Genomic DNA, 17938 nt, shown 5'->3' on the forward strand with positions numbered 1-17938 from the left:
CTCCTTCCTCTATACCCCTGATGAAGCAGGCAACGCTGGAGCACTTTCGGGTGCAACCAGCTTCTTCCCCTGCTACTTCTTCACCTCTTCCGGAGGCAGGAGCCTCAGGAGGTAGTTTGAGTGGGGCTTCTCTGAGCCCTGTTGAATGTGCGGCTCCCCCGCAACCAGGAAGTAGATCCACAGTTGCAGTCGAAACGGCGTTGGAAACTCAGTTTGGGGAAAATCCTGCTCTTTCAGGGGGGACTTTGGCTGTGAGTATAGTTGCAACTTTGAGTTTGGAGTATCCGCATGTTAACAAGATCCTTGGTGAAGATGTTGTTACTCGAAATGCTTCTGATTCAAGGCGGACATTGGTGAAACCAGCCGTAGTGACACTGGAGTCACTGTGGTACGCCATTGGTAATATGTAAACTTCTCTTCTGGATATTACAAGACAGAATACTAAGGATTTAATATCTGTTTCTGATGCATTCTTGGTGCAAGCTCAAGCTACGGTCCAATTAGCCCTTGAAGTTGATTCTCTTTAAGTCTAAAATACAGACTAAGGAAAGTTTGGAGATAGCTTCAATTAAGGAAAAAAATGTTGTTGCAAGACATTTTAGCACATCTGGAGAATCAATCTAAAAGTCTTAATTTGAGACTCTTGAACTTCTCAATGTTTCCATTATTACCTGCATTGGAAATGTTTAAAAAAAATATATGGTGGAAGTTTTAAAAACGCCCCCTTATGTTCACCAGGGCTCAGTATATTCCAAACCCTGGGATCCCCAATAGTTTGGCTGCTCAACCCAGAGGTGAAAGGGATTTGAACTTAACAGCTTTTTTGGAATCTTCTTTGGAAGTTATTACTCAAAGGACTTAATTGGTGGTGACTTTAGCCTTTGAACCTGACCGCAATTCTGTATTAAAGCTTTCCTTTCGACATATGGAATCGTTGTTTCTGGGTTCAAAAATAAGGATCTTTCCTGATTTAGCAAGAGGAACACGAGCAAGGCGTAAGGCCTTTGTATCCCTGCGGTCTAGGGCACAGGCTCTTGGCGCTAGTTATGTGTTATACTTGCCTTGTAATTGTATAATATTTGAGGGTAAACAATTTCAATTTTTGAGCCTAAACAACTAGAAGAATTTTTGAATGCCAGAGCAGAAGTGCATGTTAAAATATAGTTCCTAATGTTCACTATTTGTAGGTGGCTGAAGTAAACAGGTGGGAGTGACATATCTCCTATTATGTAATCTTTTTTTTTTTTTTTCTTCTTTATTTTCTTTATCTTGGATCCAATTATTTTTTATTGTAGATGAATAATTAGTTTATTATTGAATTATTACATTCCTGTATTTTTCTGAGTTTCTTTTGTATCTTGGTACTGTGATACTATTTGGATATTGTATATAATTTTGAAAATTATTTTTAAAAAAATGCTATTTACTGATAGGTGTTGTAATCTGTCTTGGGAAGCTTGGTGTTATAAAGACTAGAAGTAAAATTAAACTCCTTTCATTAGGGCACATGGAATCACATCTTCACCTCATCTGTTTTGTACAAATGGATTATTCTATTTTGAGTAAGGGACAAGTGGTTTTTATAAGTACATAAGTACATAAGTAGTGCCATACTGGGAAAGACCAAAGGTCCATCTAGCCCAGCATCCTGTCACCGACAGTGGCCAATCCAGGTCAAGGGCACCTGGCACGCTCCCCAAACGTAAAAACATTCCAGACAAGTTATACCTAAAAATGCGGAATTTTTCCAAGTCCATTTAATAGCGGTCTATGGACTTGTCCTTTAGGAATCTATCTAACCCCTTTTTAAACTCCGTCAAGCTAACCGCCCGTACCACGTTCTCCGGCAACGAATTCCAGAGTCTAATTACACGTTGGGTGAAGAAAAATTTTCTCCGATTCGTTTTAAATTTACCACACTGTAGCTTCAACTCATGCCCTCTAGTCCTATTATTTTTGGATAGCGTGAACAGTCGCTTCACATCCACCCGATCCATTCCACTCATTATTTTATACACTTCTATCATATCTCCCCTCAGCCGTCTCTTCTCCAAGCTGAAAAGCCCTAGCCTTCTCAGCCTCTCTTCATAGGAAAGTCGTCCCATCCCCATTATCATTTTCGTCGCCCTTCGCTGTACCTTTTCCAATTCTACTATATCTTTTTTGAGATACGGAGACCAGTACTGAACACAATACTCCAGGTGCGGTCGCACCATGGAGCGATACAACGGCATTATAACATCCGCACACCTGGACTCCATACCCTTCCTAATAACACCCAACATTCTATTTGCTTTCCTAGCCGCAGCAGCACACTGAGCAGAAGGTTTCAGCGTATCATCGACGACGACACCCAGATCCCTTTCTTGATCCGTAACTCCTAACGCGGAACTTTGCAAGACGTAGCTATAATTCGGGTTCCTCTTACCCACATGCATCACTTTGCACTTGTCAACATTGAACTTCATCTGCCACTTGCACGCCCATTCTCCCAGTCTCGCAAGGTCCTCCTGTAATCGTTCACATTCCTCCTGCGACTTGACGACCCTGAATAATTTTGTGTCATCGGCGAATTTAATTACCTCACTAGTTATTCCCATCTCTAGGTCATTTATAAATACATTAAAAAGCAACGGACCCAGCACAGACCCCTGCGGGACCCCACTAACTACCCTCCTCCACTGAGAATACTGGCCACGCAATCCTACTCTCTGCTTCCTATCTTTCAACCAGTTCTTAATCCATAATAATACCCTACCTCCGATTCCATGACTCTGCAATTTCTTCAGGAGTCTTTCGTGCGGCACTTTGTCAAACGCCTTCTGAAAATCCAGATATACAATATCAACCGGCTCCCCATTGTCCACATGTTTGCTTACCCCCTCAAAAAAATGCATTAGATTGGTGAGGCAAGACTTCCCTTCACTAAATCCGTGCTGACTTTGTCTCATCAGTCCATGTTTTTGTATATGCTCTGCAATTTTATTCTTAATAATAGCCTCCACCATCTTGCCCGGCACCGACGTCAGACTCACCGGTCTATAATTTCCCGGATCTCCTCTGGAACCTTTCTTAAAAATCGGAGTAACATTGGCTACCCTCCAGTCTTCCGGTATTACACTCGATTTTAGGGACAGATTGCATATTTCTAACAGTAGCTCCGCAAGTTCATTTTTTAGTTCTATTAATACTCTGGGATGAATACCATCAGGTCCCGGTGATTTACTACTCTTCAGCTTGCTGAACTGACCCATTACATCCTCCAAGGTTACAGAGAATTTGTTTAGTTTCTCCGACTCCCCCGCTTCAAATATTCTTTCCGGCACCGGTGTCCCCCCCAAATCCTCCTCGGTGAAGACCGAAGCAAAGAATTCATTTAATTTCTCCGCTACGGCTTTGTCCTCCTTGATCGCCCCTTTAACACCATTTTCGTCCAGCGGCCCAACCGACTCTTTGGCCGGTTTCCTGCTTTTAATGTATCTAAAAAAGTTTTTACTATGTATTTTTGCTTCCAAAGCTAATTTCTTCTCAAAGTCCTTTTTTGCCCTCCTTATCTCCGCTTTGCATTTGGCTTGGCATTCCTTATGATCTATCCTGTTACTTTCAGTTGGTTCTCTTCTCCACTTTCTGAAGGATTGTTTTTTGGCTCTAATGATTTCCTTTATCTTACTGTTTAGCCACGCCGGCTGACGTTTAGTCTTTTTTCCCTTTTTTCTAATACGTGGAATATATTTGTCCTGAACCTCCAGGATGGTGTTTTTAAACAGCATCCACGCCTGATGCAAGTTTTTTACTCTGCGAGCTGCTCCTTTCAGTCTTTTTTTCACCATTTTTCTCATTTTGTCGTAATCACCTTTTCTATAGTTAAACGCTAGCGTACTTGATTTCCTAGTTTCACTTCCTTCAATGCCAATATCAAAACCGATCATATTATGATCACTGTTATCAAGCGGCCCTCGTATCGTTACCCCCTGCACTAGATCATGAGCACCACTAAGGACTAAGTCTAGTATTTTTCCTTCTCTTGTCGGCTCCTGAACTAGCTGTTCCATGAAGCTGTCCTTGATTTCATCAAGAAATCTTATGTCCCTTGCGTGTACAGATGTTACATTACCCCAGTCTATATACGGGTAATTGAAATCCCCCATTATTATTGTGTTGCCCAGTTTGTTTGCGTCCCTGATTTCCTTTAACATTTCCGCATCCGTCTGTTCGTCCTGGCCAGGCGGACGGTAGTACACTCCTATCACTATCCTTTTCCCCTTTGCACATGGAATTCCAATCCACAGTGATTCCAAGGAGTGTTTTGCTTCCTGCAGAATTTTCAATCTATTTGATTCAAGGCTCTCGTTAATATACAATGCTACCCCTCCACCAATCCGATTCACCCTATCACTACGATATAATTTGTACCCCGGTATGACAGTGTCCCACTGGTTATCCTCCTTCCACCAGGTCTCAGAGATGCCTATTATATCTAATTTTTCATTTAGTGCAATATATTCTAACTCCCCCATCTTATTTCTTAGGCTCCTGGCATTCGCATATAGACATTTCAAACTATGTTTGTTGTTCCTAAGTACATCATGCTTAGTACTTGACAGTATTAATTGGCAATCTTTTGTCTGATTTTTATTGTTATTTAAAGATACCCGATCTACTACAATCTCTTTTGCAACCTCACTATCAGGATACTCTATCTTCCCTGTTATGGTGATATCTTTGAAAGATACCTTATCCCGAACCATGCTCTTTTGAGCGACTGTCGGCCTTCCCCCCCATTTCTAGTTTAAAAGCTGCTCTATCTCCTTCTTAAACGCCGATGCCAGCAGCCTGGTCCCACTCTGGTTAAGATGGAGCCCATCCTTTCGGAATAGGCTCCCCCTTCCCCAGAATGTTGCCCAGTTCCTAACAATCTAAAGCCCTCCTCCCTGCACCATCGTCTCATCCACGCATTGAGACTCTGGAGCTCTGCCTGTCTCTTGGGCCCTGCGCGTGGCACAGGTAGCATTTCAGAAAATGCTACCCTGGAGGATCTGGATTTCAGCTTTCTACCTAAGAGCCTAAATTTTGCTTCCAGAACCTCTCTCCCACATTTTCCTATGTCATTGGTACCCACATGTACCAAGACAGCGGACTCCTCCCCAGCACTATCTAGAATCCTATCTAGGTGACACGTGAGATCCGCCACCTTCGCACCAGGCAGGCAAGTCACCAGGCGATCCTCACGTCCACCAGCCACCCAGCTATCTATATGCCTAATGATCGAATCACCAAGTACAACAGCTGTCCTAACCTTTCCCTCCCGGGCAACATTTGGAGATATATCCTCGGTGCGAAAGGATAATACATCCCCTGGTGGGCAGGTCCTGGCTACAGGAGTACTTCCTACTTCACCAGGGTGATGCTCTCCTTCTAGGAGACCTCCCTCCTCCAAGGTAGCACAGGGGCTACCTGACTGGAGGTGGGACTTCTCTACAACATCCCTGTAGGTCTCCTCTATGTACCTCTCTGTCTCCCTCAGCTCCATCAAGTCTGCTACTCTAGCCTCAAGGGAACGGACACGTTCTCTGAGAGCTAGGAGCTCTTTGCATCGGGCACACACATATGACACCTCACCAATTGGGAGATAATCATACATGTGACACTCAATGCAAAAGACTGGATAGCACCAGTCAAAATAAAATATATAAATATTTTATGCAGATCTCTCTCTTGGAAAAGGGGGGAGCAAGGTGACTGCAGTGTGGCAGGGGCTAGTTGGGCTGGGATGGAGGAGATTACTTGCGGTGGGGATGGGTGGGAACAGGTTAGATTCTCCATGGGGACGGGTTGGATTTCTGTCCCCATGCATTCTAGGGGGGAATATGATAGAGATCTACAAAATAGAGTGGTGTAAAACAGGTAAACGTAAAATTTATTTTTTACCCTTTCAAAAAGTACAAAGACTAGGAGACACTCAAGGAAGTTATATGGTACTACTTTTAAAATGAACAGGAGAAATATTTTTTCAGTCAACGAGTAGTTAAGCTCTGGAACTCATTGCCAGACGATGTGCCACCTGTGGTTAGTCTATCTGGGTTTAAAAAAAAGGTTTGGACAGTTCTTGGAGAAAAAGTCCATAGTCTGCTATTTGAGGTAGACATGGGAAAAACCAATGCTTGTCTCTGGGATCAGTAGCATGAATCTTGCTACTATTTGGGATTCTGTCAGGTGCTTGTAACTTGAATTGGTCACTGTTGGAAGCAGGATACTGGGCTAGATGGACCATTGGTCTGAACCAGTATGACCATAAGAACAGGCTATTCGTATGTTCTTATATAATCATTGGTTAAAAGTATCAAAATGCTGATATATTTTAATGTCATAAGATGGAGAAAAAAGCCACTGGCAGAAAAAAAAAACACTCCACCTAACAATATAAGAGCAATACTCAAGGTGAGGTCACACCATGAAGCAATACAGAGGCAATGTAGTATTTTTGGGCTCGACGTTTCGGCAGCCATTTTAAACAAGCAGCGGGCAGGAAAGCATGAGGACCTTTCCTGCCCCGAAGTAAGCCACTAGACCACCAGGGTGATCTGAGGTATGTGCAGGGAAGACATCCAGAGCTGGAGGAGAGGTGGATGGGTGGTGTTGGTTGTGGGTGGGAGGGAGGGAAGGAGTTGAAGCCAGTTAGGGTATCTGTTTCCCCTTCTTCACACAGCCATCATCGCCATACACTCAAAACAAAGCAAACAAACCTATGAGCTGATGCATCCATGTTCTTTATTGTTGGTAGCATTTTTATTTAATCTCGCTTATATTTTCAAACATACTGGCTTGTGAAGCACACAGATGTACACAGAGGAAGTATAATAAAGGAATAAAAATAACGGAATAACTTTTCATAGGTAGAGTACTAATTTGTTTATAAACCGTAATCAGTGTGTCGTTTAGAGGAGCTGGTTAAAGGGACACCCTAGCACTGTTATATTCGTGCAGAGATTTTGTGCCCCTGGTAATGGGCCACTAAATCAGACATCATGTTATGAGAATCAGGTGCTCAACATTCAGAGTTTCTACTTATTTATTAAATTTATATCCCATATTAAACATGAATTAGGTTGAAACCTGGGAGCATTTAAAATCTTTTTTTTTCCTGTGTCAACATTAAAAGAAAAATATGGCATATGGGAATTTGCTCCTTTTGTTTTGCGGATTGCAATGTCATATTATAAAAATGCACTTGCCTTTTATACTACAATTTCACAGAGAGGTATTGAATAATGAGGGAAGGGCTTCCTTCATGCAGAAGTTCTGTCCAGCATGAGTCTAAATATGCCAACATTGTCCAGTTCAGCTTTTTATTAGCCGCCAAGTTAATTATATTCAGTGGAAAATACATCTGTTGCCTCAGGCTGCTTGCTATGTGAATATTCTACTACCACTGTTTCATTATTGCTACCAAGTATTACATATTAAGGGCATTTGCTTTAAATTTTGCTTTAATTTGTTAATCCAGAATCCAGACCTTACATGCACATGGGTTTTGCTTTTTAAACCCAAAGGTGAATCCTAAGGACAGTTGAACAATTAGGTATAAACTGTGTTCTTTCTGACTTTGTTTTGGACTGCTTTGAGTCCTGCTAAGCTGTACATCTGCTGTCTTAGCAGAGTACAGCAGAAAATGATTTATGTCACTTTTACTAGAATTTTTACTACTTGTAGAATGTGGCTTTCTGGGAGGGGGAGGGCTCAAGGTGACTGTGGCACAGCAAGGGCTGGGTGTGTAGGGAGCTGGGATGGAGGAGATTACTTGCAGCGAGGCGGGTTACATTCCCACAGGGATGGGTTAGATTTCTGTACCCGAGCAACTCTACTCTGCAGCTAGTGAGGTTGTCATGCTTGTTGTCATGCTTTGTTGAAGGGGATGAGTCAGTAGTACAACAAAATTTAAAAACAGCAGCAGCAAAGTTCTTTTAAAAGAAGTGTCACAGCTGTGAAATGAAGAGAAAAGCACTTGACTGCAACAATTTTAATATGTGCAGAATAGCATTCAAGAAATGGAGTTGCACGCACATACATTATGCCCAAAATACTGATTCTGTTGCACATGTTTCCGTGACAAAAGATGTTCTTTTCCAGATACACAAATTATTTGCATATAATTTGGTTATAGCATTGGGCACAATTTTTTTAGAGGCCCGTTTACTAAGCCACATAGGTACATATGCACATCGTAAAATAATTTTTATTTTCCTGTGCGCATCGAAAACTGGGCGGTAATCGTCATTTTACACACACAGATGGTTACTGCATGAGACCTTATCAATAAGTCAATGAGTGGCGGTAAAGTCTCGGACCCAAAATGGACACGCACCAATTTTTATTTCGCCGCATGTCCATTTTCTGCAAAAATATTTTTTTAAGACTTTTTTTTTTTATAGGCACGCTGACAAATGGAGCTGCGTATGCCCAAAACATGCACCTAAACTAGTGCAGACCATTTTTCAGCGCACCTTAAAAGACCCCTCAATGTGTATGTTAGAAAATCATATGCTGAGCTACAGCACACAGCTTGCTACATCAGCTCCTTAGTCTCTTTCCCTTCAAACGCAGTTAAGTTCTGCTCCACTGTGATAGTCCAACAGTTCTGCTTTGTCTTCAGGGTGCATTCCCATGACAGGAGAGTTAGATCGCTGGCTTACTTTTCAACTTACTAAAAGTAGGGACCAGGTTATCTTATTTATTCTCTTTTTATCATTTTTTTTAGATGCCCGTAGATATTTCCACTCTGCCTGAAGCTGAAAGAAAAGCAAGGTTACGGAAACGTGACCACAAACGGCTTGAAAGGAGAACAGACAAAGAGGACTTTCAAGATGATTTTAATGCAGATCAGTACAGAAAATTTTGGAAGAAAAAATGAACTTTCGGTTTTCATGTCAATACGAAGACCCAATAATGTGACAGAAGAGCTAGCCTGTACTGGACAGATTATGTGATACAGAGAAATGTGTTTTATTAAAAACTGATTTCCTCACTAAAAGCACCTGCTTGGAGCTCTCTGATTTATGATGCGCTGACTAGTTTCATGCATCTTCTCATTTTTGTATCACATTTACTAAAGCTTAGTGTGCGCTAAATGCTTTGCATCCTATTTTATACCTATGGGCCACATGGCACTTAGCTCATGCTGGTGTCCTTTAGAGCACACTAAGCTTTAGTAAAAGGGCCCCTTAATATTTAAAGAGATGTTTGCTGTTCCGAACTTTGGAATTGCCTGCTGTTCAGCATGCCAGTCTCACTTTTAATTACATCGTCAGTCAATTGTAGCGCAGTCTGGAAACCTTCCAAATCATTTGTTCATTGATTGACTCGGGAGGAGGAATTTCTTTGTGTCTTCTGGGGATTGTAAGCTCTTTCAAGCAGGGACTGTCTCTTCATGTTCAAGTGTACAGCGCTGCGTAGGTCTAGCAGCGCTATAGAAATAAGTAGTCTTCTGGACCTGGCTCATCTTCTTTCTGATACACTTATCATTTATGATAAGTGGGGTCTTTACCTGAGATGTCAAGGATTTTCTATGATTACACTACACATACCTCCTTGAATGATCCAGATACTAAAATGCTAGAATGCCAAAAGGCAGATGATGTTTAATGTGAGCAGGTACAAAGTGAAAAAAAGGTAAAAAGGGGGTCCACAACTTCCACAAAAGAAGCAGGCACAAAATGAAGGGTGAAAGCAAACCAAATTCCAATTGAACAACGCAAACGAGTAAGAGCGTCCAAAAAGTTGACTCTTTGTGAGTATTGGATGCTCTTATTCCTTGTTTGCATTGCTCATTTGGATTTGTTTTGCTTTCACCCCTTCATTTTGCACAAGTACATGTGGGAAAGAGGAACCCAAACTATAGCTTACATGTGATGCAAGGTTCCACATTTGGAGTCGCCGCCCAGGAAAAGGATCTGGGTGTCATCATTGATCATATGTTGGAACCCTCTGCTCAGTGCAAAAATGGCTAAGAAAGCAAATAGAATGTTAGGAATTATTAGGAAAGGAACAAAAATGAGTGCTATAATGGCCTTGTATCGCTCCATGGTATGACCACACCTCGAATACTGTGTGCAATTCTGGTCACTGCATCTCAAAAAAAATAGGGCTGTACATCAATCAAAAGGTTTAAATGCAAGATTAATCACGATTAAACATTTTAATTGTACTGTTATTCACCTTAAGCAGCCCCCTCACATTTCCTCCTGTACAGTCCAATATGTAAATAGTAGATATAAATCCTCAAAACTGATGTATATTTCAATTACCAGACTAAAAATAAAATAATTTATCTTATTGTTGTCTGGTGATTCTATCTTTCCAATCATCTTGTTCCTCATCTCTGGTTCTGCTTTCCTGGGCTCTGAACCCTGCTTCCAGTGCATCCTGTCTATTCACTATTTCTTTTTTTTTCCCTCCTCATGCTCATCCTGCCCTATATCCATCTTTCACATTCAACTTTCATCCATTTTTTCCCTCCTTTTCAAATCTGTCTAGTTTTCATCTCTTCCCTTCCCTTGGCATATCTCCTCCTGACTCTTCTCTCCCCTTCCCTCCCCTTCTACTCCATGGGCAGCGTCTTCTGTCTCTCTTCCCTTCCATGGGCACCAGCTCCTGTCTCTCTCCCCTTCCCCTCCCCCTTCCTCCATGGGCAATTAATCTTCCTTCCCTCCACTCCATGATCACCATCTCCCTTGTTTTTCCCATCACCTATTTCCAGCACCTGTCCCTCTCAAAACATCTTTCTCTCTCTGCCCTCTTTCTCCCAGCAAATCTGTGCTCCTGAAACTTCCCCATCCTCTGCCATTTTCTCTCTATCTTCCCCCACCCCCCAAAAAAATCTTTTGCTCCTGAACCTTCCCCTCCCCTGCGTTTTTTCTCTCTCTCCCCCTTATACCTGCTCCTCTTGGTTCTTCGACTGTGCCTTCAGCTCTGCAGTGATGAAGGCATACTGCATTTTTCAGCTGGCCAAAGCCTCTGTAGCATCCTGCCTGTGACAGAACTTCCTCTTTCCCAGTGGGTTGCTAGAGAGAGAGGCTTTGGTTTAAAGAAGCAGCATGCCTTCAGTGCTGAAGGCAAAGTTGGAGGGATGAGCGGAGTAGGAAGAAGGAGAAATTGCAGTCCACCTCTTCTGGGCCCCAGTGCTGCTGCTTAGAGCCTCTCCAGCCTTGCCCCAGACCCGAAGTGCCATGGACTTATACCTCTGTGGTTACTTCCAGGTCATGGGTGTGGCTCCACATCACTTGGGAGTACAGGAGCAAGGTTAATGTGCGTTAACGCACATTAAGCATTTAACATGTTAATAGTGCAGCCCTACAAAAAAAGATGCAGAATTAGAAAGGGGCAATGAAAATGATAAAGGGGATGAGACAACTTCCTTATGAGAAAAGGCTAAAGCAGCTAGGGCTCTTTGACTTAGAGAAGAGACAGCTAAGGGGAGGTATCATAGAGGTCTTTAAAATTACTGAATGGAGTGGAACGGGTAGATATAAATCACTTGTTTACTCTTTCCAACAAAATACTAGGACTAGGAGGCACAATGAAGCTACTCAGTAGTAAATTTAAAACAAACCAGAGAAAATATTTCTTCATTCAACGTGTAATTAAACTCTGGAATTTGTTGCTAGAGAATGTGGTAAAAGCAGTTAGCAGGGTTTGAAAATGGTTTGGATAATTTTCTAAAAAAAAAAAAAAAGTCCATAAGCCATTGTGACACAACAGAGTGTTTTAAGCCTGTAAAATTGCCTTTATTAATTCTGAAATGCATTTGTCTAGTTTGGTCAGCAGGTGGTGCATATTATTTTATTTTATTTATTTATTGCATTGTATCCCACATTTTCCCACTTATTTGCAGGCTCAATGTGGCTTACAGAGGTCTGTTATGGTATTGCCATACCAGGATGTCAGATACAATTGTAGATGCAAAGAGATTAAGGATGGAAAGAAGTATTAATAAAATAGGTATAGAAAGATGATTTTCGGATTAGAGTGGATTGGTGAGGTAGTATAGTTAAGTTATGGGGTTTCTTTGTAGGCCTTATTGAAGAGGTACGTATTCAGGGATTTACGAAAGTTGGATATTTCGTCGATTGCTTTTAGGTTAGCTGTGTTAAAGCTGTTATAGAAAAGTGCATGCTCTCTTTTAGTTTCACTTAGTGAAGAAATTAATGTACAGTACTATGAAGAGTATACCCTTAAAACTTGTTGGCCTGGAGTTTGAAAAGTTACCCAGTAATACTGGCTGTTGCTAAGGATGTAAAAAGACTTGAAGTGGTGCAAAGAAAGCTGCAAAAATGGTATGGGATTTGCATTGCAACATGTATGAGGAGAGACTTGCTGACCTGAACATGTATACCCTGGAGGACAGTGGCGTAGCCTGCATCCTCTGCTCCAGCCTCCATCCTGCATCCTCTGTTAAGCCTGCAGCTTAAACTCCAGTCTTACAACCTCTGCTCCTCTGTTCCAGCCTCAGCTCCAGCCTACTGTCTCACCTTTGTTCTACAGCATCACATTGTTTTGTTCCTCTGTTCCAGCCTGCATCCTCTGCTCCAGCCTGCAGTTTTAAACTCCAATCCTGCAACCTCTGCTCCTCTGTTCCAGCCTCAGCTCCAGCCCACTGCCTCACATTTGTTTATGACTGTTACCTAGCGCTTGGGACTGCCTGAATCACTACATTTGGCTCCATTTCACATTCTCCTCCTAGTACTGTCCCTTCCTAATCTACTCCTCCACCCGAAGCCACTGTGCACTACAGTTATACATTGCCCTTTCGTTGATTCTATTCCCTCACCATCTCTCTTGTCCTCTTCCTCCCTCCTTGCTTTCTGCCTTCAACATTTCATCCCCTCCATTGTACCTTCCCCATTCTATCTGAGTTCATCTCGCCTTTGTCGCCTTCATCGCCACTCCAACTCTCCTCCGCACTCTCTTACTCCTTCTCTCTGCTGGAGACATCAATCCCAATCCTGGTCCCCCCTCACCAACCCTCATCCTATTAGTGCAGGTTGCACCGTGACCTCTCCAATCTCATCTCTATTCCTCTCCTCCCCCACTTCTCTATCCTTCTCATGCGCCCTGTGGAATGCCCGCTCCATCTGCAACAAACTTTCCTATATAAATGACCTTTTTATCTCTCGTAGCCTCCATCTGCTCACCATAACAGAAACTCGGCTCTGTCCTGAAGACTCTGCTTGAGTCACAGCCCTCTGCCACGGTGGTTATCTCTTCTCCCGTACTCCTCGCCCTACTGGCCGCGGTGGTGGTGTTGGACTATTACTCTCACCCTCTTCTAAATTTCAATCTCTTCTGCCACCTCAGTCTATCTGCTTTTCCTCCTTTGAAGTCCACTCCATTCGCCTATTCACTCCTTTGCCTCTTCGAATAGCAGTTATTTATCGTCCCCCTAATAAGTCCCTTTCATCATTTCTCAGCGACTTTGACACTTGACTTTCCTTCTTTCATGATCCTTCTTCCCCCTCCCTCATCCTTGGCGACTTTAATATTCATGCTAATGATCCCTCCAACTCTTACATCTCCCAGTTCCTCGCCTTAACATCCTCCTTCAATCTCCAACTACGCTCCACACTTCCCCTACTCACCAAAATGGTCACTGTCTTGATCTTATCTTCTCCTATAACTGCTCTCCCTCCAATTCCTTTGCCTCAAATCTTCCCCTCTCTGACCATCATCTAATAACCTTCACACTTAAACTTCCTTCTGCCCAATCCCGTCCAATCTTAACCAATTTATCTAGGAATCTCCAAGCCATTGACCATACTACCCTATCCTCCAATGTCTCGAACCTCTTCTCTACCACTGCACCATCCAAATCTGTCAATCAAGCCGTCTCTTCCTACAATACTATTCTATCCTCTGCTTTAGACAATCTTGCACCTCCCATGCCCCGTCCTATAAGGTGTACCAAATCCTAGCCTTGGCTGACCTCTAAAATCCGCTACCTGTGTTCCTGTGCCCGCTCCGCCGAACGCCTTTGGCTGAAATCTCATGCCCTTGCTGACTTCATACACCAAGTTCATGCTGACCTTCCAATCTGCTCTTTTGCTTGCCAGACTATTATATCCAGCTAATTCTCTTGGCGCAAACCCTCGACTTCTCTTTGCCACACTGAACTCTCTCCTCAAGGTGCCTCCAACTCCCCCCCCCCCCTCACTATCTCCTCAGACCATAGCTGAGTTCTTCCGTGACAAGGTTCAGAAGATAAACCTTGAATTCTCTTCCAAGCCACCCCCTCCTCTCCCTCCCCTTGTCCATTCCCCTATCTCCCCAACTCCTCTGTCCTTTTCCTCCTTTCCCGAAGTCACTGATGAAGAAACAACACATCTTCTCTCCTCAAAACGAACTACCTGTTCCTCTGATCCCATTCCTACCCACCTTCTTAACACCATCTCTCCTACTCTCACCCCTTTTATCCATCATATCCTCAATCCTTCACTTTCCTGATGCCTTCAAACATGCTGTGGTCACACCACTCCTTAAGAAGCCCTCACTTGACCCTACATCTCCTTCCAACTATCGACCTATCTCCTTCCTCTCCAAGATTCTTGAACACGCCGTTCACCGCCGCTGTCTTGACTTTCTTTCATCTCATGCTGTTCTTGACTCACTCCAATCTGGCTTTCACCCTCTTCATTCAACTGAAACTGCACTTACAAAAGTTTCCAATGACCTGTTACTGGCCAAATCCAAAGGTCTCTATTCTATCCTTATCCTTCTTGACCTCTCCTTTTATCCATCTATACCTCCTCCCTTGGTGCTTTGATCTCATCACACGGCTTTCAGTATCACCTTTACGCTGATGACTCCAAGATCTACCTCTCCACACCAGTAATCTCGGCAGAAATCCAATCCAAGGTATCTGCCTGCCTCTCTGACATTCCTGCATGGATGTTTCACCGCCACCTGAAACTCGATATGTCCAAAACTGAACTCATTATCTTCCCTCCTAAACCAACCTCTCCCATTCCCCCATTCTCTATTTCTGTCGACAACATGCTCATTCTTCCTGTCTCGTCTGCTCGCAACCTTGGGGTCATCTTCGATGACTCCGTCTCCTTCTCTGCCCATATTCAACAGATTGCTAAAACCTGACGTTTCTTCCTTTATAACATCACCAGAATTCGCCCTTTCCTTTCTGAACACGCTATCAGAACCCTTATCCACACTCTCATCACCTCTCGCTTAGACTACTGCAACTTGCTTCTCACAGGTCTTCCATTCAGCCATCTCTCTCCTCTTCAATCTGTTCAAAACTCTGCCGCACGACTAATATTTCGCCAAAGTCATTATGCCCATATCAGCCCTCTTCTGAAATCGCTTCACTGGCTCCCTATCCGTTTCCGTATACAATTCAAGCTCCTCTAATTGACCTATAAGTGCATTCACTCTGCAGCCCCTCACTACCTCTCCACCCTCATCTCTCCCTACACTCCTTCCCTAGAACTCCGCTCGCTAGGCAAATCTCTCCTAGTTGCACCCTTCTCCTCCATCGCTAACTCCAGACTCCGCTCCTTCTATCTCGCCGCACCTTATGCCTGGAATAGGCTTCCTGAGCCATTACGTCTAGCTCCATCCCTGGCTGCCTTCAAATCCAGGCTAAAGGCCTACCTGTTTGATGCTGCTTTCGACTCCTGACTTGTCACTTTTATCTTATCCTTGTGTCCTTCTGTCTGTCCTTCCCTTATCCTTATTGATCCTGTCTGTTTCTCCTGATTTAGATTGTAAGCTCTTTTGAGCAGGGACTGTCTTTCTTCATGTTCAATTGTAAAGCGCTGCGTACGACTGGTAGCGCTATAGAAGTGATTTATAGTAGTAGTAGTAGCTTTTGACACTGTTGATCACAGCCTACTCCTTGATACGCTGTATTCACTTGGATTCCAAGGCTCTCTTCTTTCTTGGTTCTCCTCCTACCTCTCGCTTTGCACCTTTAGTGTACTCTCTGGTGGATCCTCTTCTACTTCTATCCCACTACCAATCGGTGTGCCTCAAGTTCTGTTCTTGGTCCTCTCCTGTTCTTCATCTACACTTCTTCCCTTGACTCTCTGATATCATCCCATGGCTTTCAATACCATCTCTATGCTGACAACTCACAGATCTACCTCTCTACCCCTGAAATCTCAACCAGCATCCAGCCTGCCTGTCTGATATCGCTGCCTGGATGTCTCAACGTCATCTGAAACTTAACATAGCCAAGACCAAGCTTCTCATCTTTCCCCCTAAACCCTCCTCTCCTCTCCCCCTTTTCTCTATTTCTGTGGATGGCACTCTCATTCTCCCTGTCTCATCAGCTTGTAACCTTGGGGTCATCTTCGACTCCTCTCTCTCCTTCTCTGCTCACATTCAGCAGATTGCCAAAACCTGTCGTTTCTTTCTCTATAACATCAGCAAAATCCGTCCCTTCATCTCTGAGCACTCTACCAGAACCCTTATCCACACTCTTATCACCTCACCTAGATTATTGCAACCTGCTTCTCACCGGTCTCCCACTTAGCCATCTGTCTCCTCTTCAATCAGTCCAAAACTCTGCTGCGCAACTCATTTTCCACCAAACTTGCTATGCTCACATTAGCCCTCTCCTCCAGTCACTTCACTGGCTCCCTATCTGTTTCTGCATTCAATTCAAACTTCTCTTACTGACCTATAAGTGCATTCACTCTACCACTCCCCAGTACCTCTCCACTCTTGTCTCTCCCTATGCTCCCCCTCGGATACTCCGCTCTGTAGATAAATCTCTCTTGGCTGTTCCCTTCTCCTCTACTGCTAATTCCAGACTCCGTTCCTTTTATTTTTCTGCACCTCATGCCTGGAATAGGCTTCCCGAGCCTATAAGTCTAGCCCTGTCTTTGGCCGTTTTCAAGTCCAGGCTAAAAGCCCACCTCTTTGACGCTGCTTTTCACTCCTAACCACTACTCACTTGCCCTGTACCTTTTATCCCCTCCTCTTTAATTCCCTTACCTCTTATTTGTTCTGTCTGTCTATCTGTCTTTTTAGAGTGTGAGCTCTTTGAGCAGGGACTGTCTTTTCGTTATGGTGTACAGTGCTGCGTATGCCTTGTAGTGCTATACAAATGATAAGTAGTAGTAGGAGGAGGAGGGAGGGAGGGAGCAGAAACAAATATTAGCACGAGGTGCATATGTGCCATTTTTTCTAAACAGCTGTTTGGGGGAGTGACTGCTCCCCCTGTGCCCCACCTAGCTATGCCACTGCGTGTTTTGTGCTCACAGTGAGTGGTTATTTGCACAGAGACTGATAGAGGATTTCCAGTGGTTTTTGTCTTTAATATAGTTTTTTGCACGAGTATCTTATCTATCAGTCTAGATAAATACAAAAGAAAAAAAGGACCAGTGATAGGATTAGCTCCATTTACAACTTTGGCGTTCATTTGTAATAAAAGGGCTCATTCACCTGAAGGTGAAATGCCAAGGGTGGATGCATTGAGGTCCAGTTAATTGAAGTTTAAATATTAAGGCAACCACACACTGTGAGAACAACATTTGAGTTGCTCTTGGTATAACGTTATAGAGATAGACATAAATATAATGAAATAACAATTGAATATCAGTAAAACAGCTTAAAAATTATTATAGTTGCTAGAAACAGCAACTTTAAACTCTGTATTTTGTGCTAATTTTTCTGCACTAAAAACTAAATAAATGCACTATTTACAATGCAGATTGCCAAATTTCAGCGAGGATATCCTGTTTCTTGATGGGTTCATCTTAAATGTTGTAATCTGCCTTGGGAAGCATGGAGGGGCATAATCGAACGTCGCCGGCCAAATAGATTGCCGGCGGCGCTACAGCTGGCCGGAACCGTATTATCGAAAAAGATGGCCGGCCATCTTTTTTGTCGATAATATGGTTTAGCCTGGCCAAATGCTGTGGAGTTT

The 17938-nt window shown here is 43.2% G+C and overlaps 1 protein-coding gene across 1 annotated transcript in view; it reads left to right on the forward strand.

Moving 5' to 3' along the window:
* LOC115466240 (39S ribosomal protein L55, mitochondrial-like) overlaps positions 1 to 9267 on the forward strand; it is an 85506-nt gene extending 76239 nt beyond the window's left edge. Inside the window, exon 4 of the mRNA XM_030197381.1 lies at positions 8756 to 9267. Coding sequence (XP_030053241.1) covers positions 8756 to 8908 — 153 coding nt within the window. The 3' untranslated portion in view covers positions 8909 to 9267. The remainder of the gene's footprint in view (positions 1 to 8755) is intronic.
* Positions 9268 to 17938: the final 8671 nt, after the last annotated feature.

Source organism: Microcaecilia unicolor, chromosome 1, assembly GCF_901765095.1.
Source record: "Microcaecilia unicolor chromosome 1, aMicUni1.1, whole genome shotgun sequence".
In the NCBI taxonomy this organism is placed as follows: domain Eukaryota; kingdom Metazoa; phylum Chordata; class Amphibia; order Gymnophiona; family Siphonopidae; genus Microcaecilia; species Microcaecilia unicolor.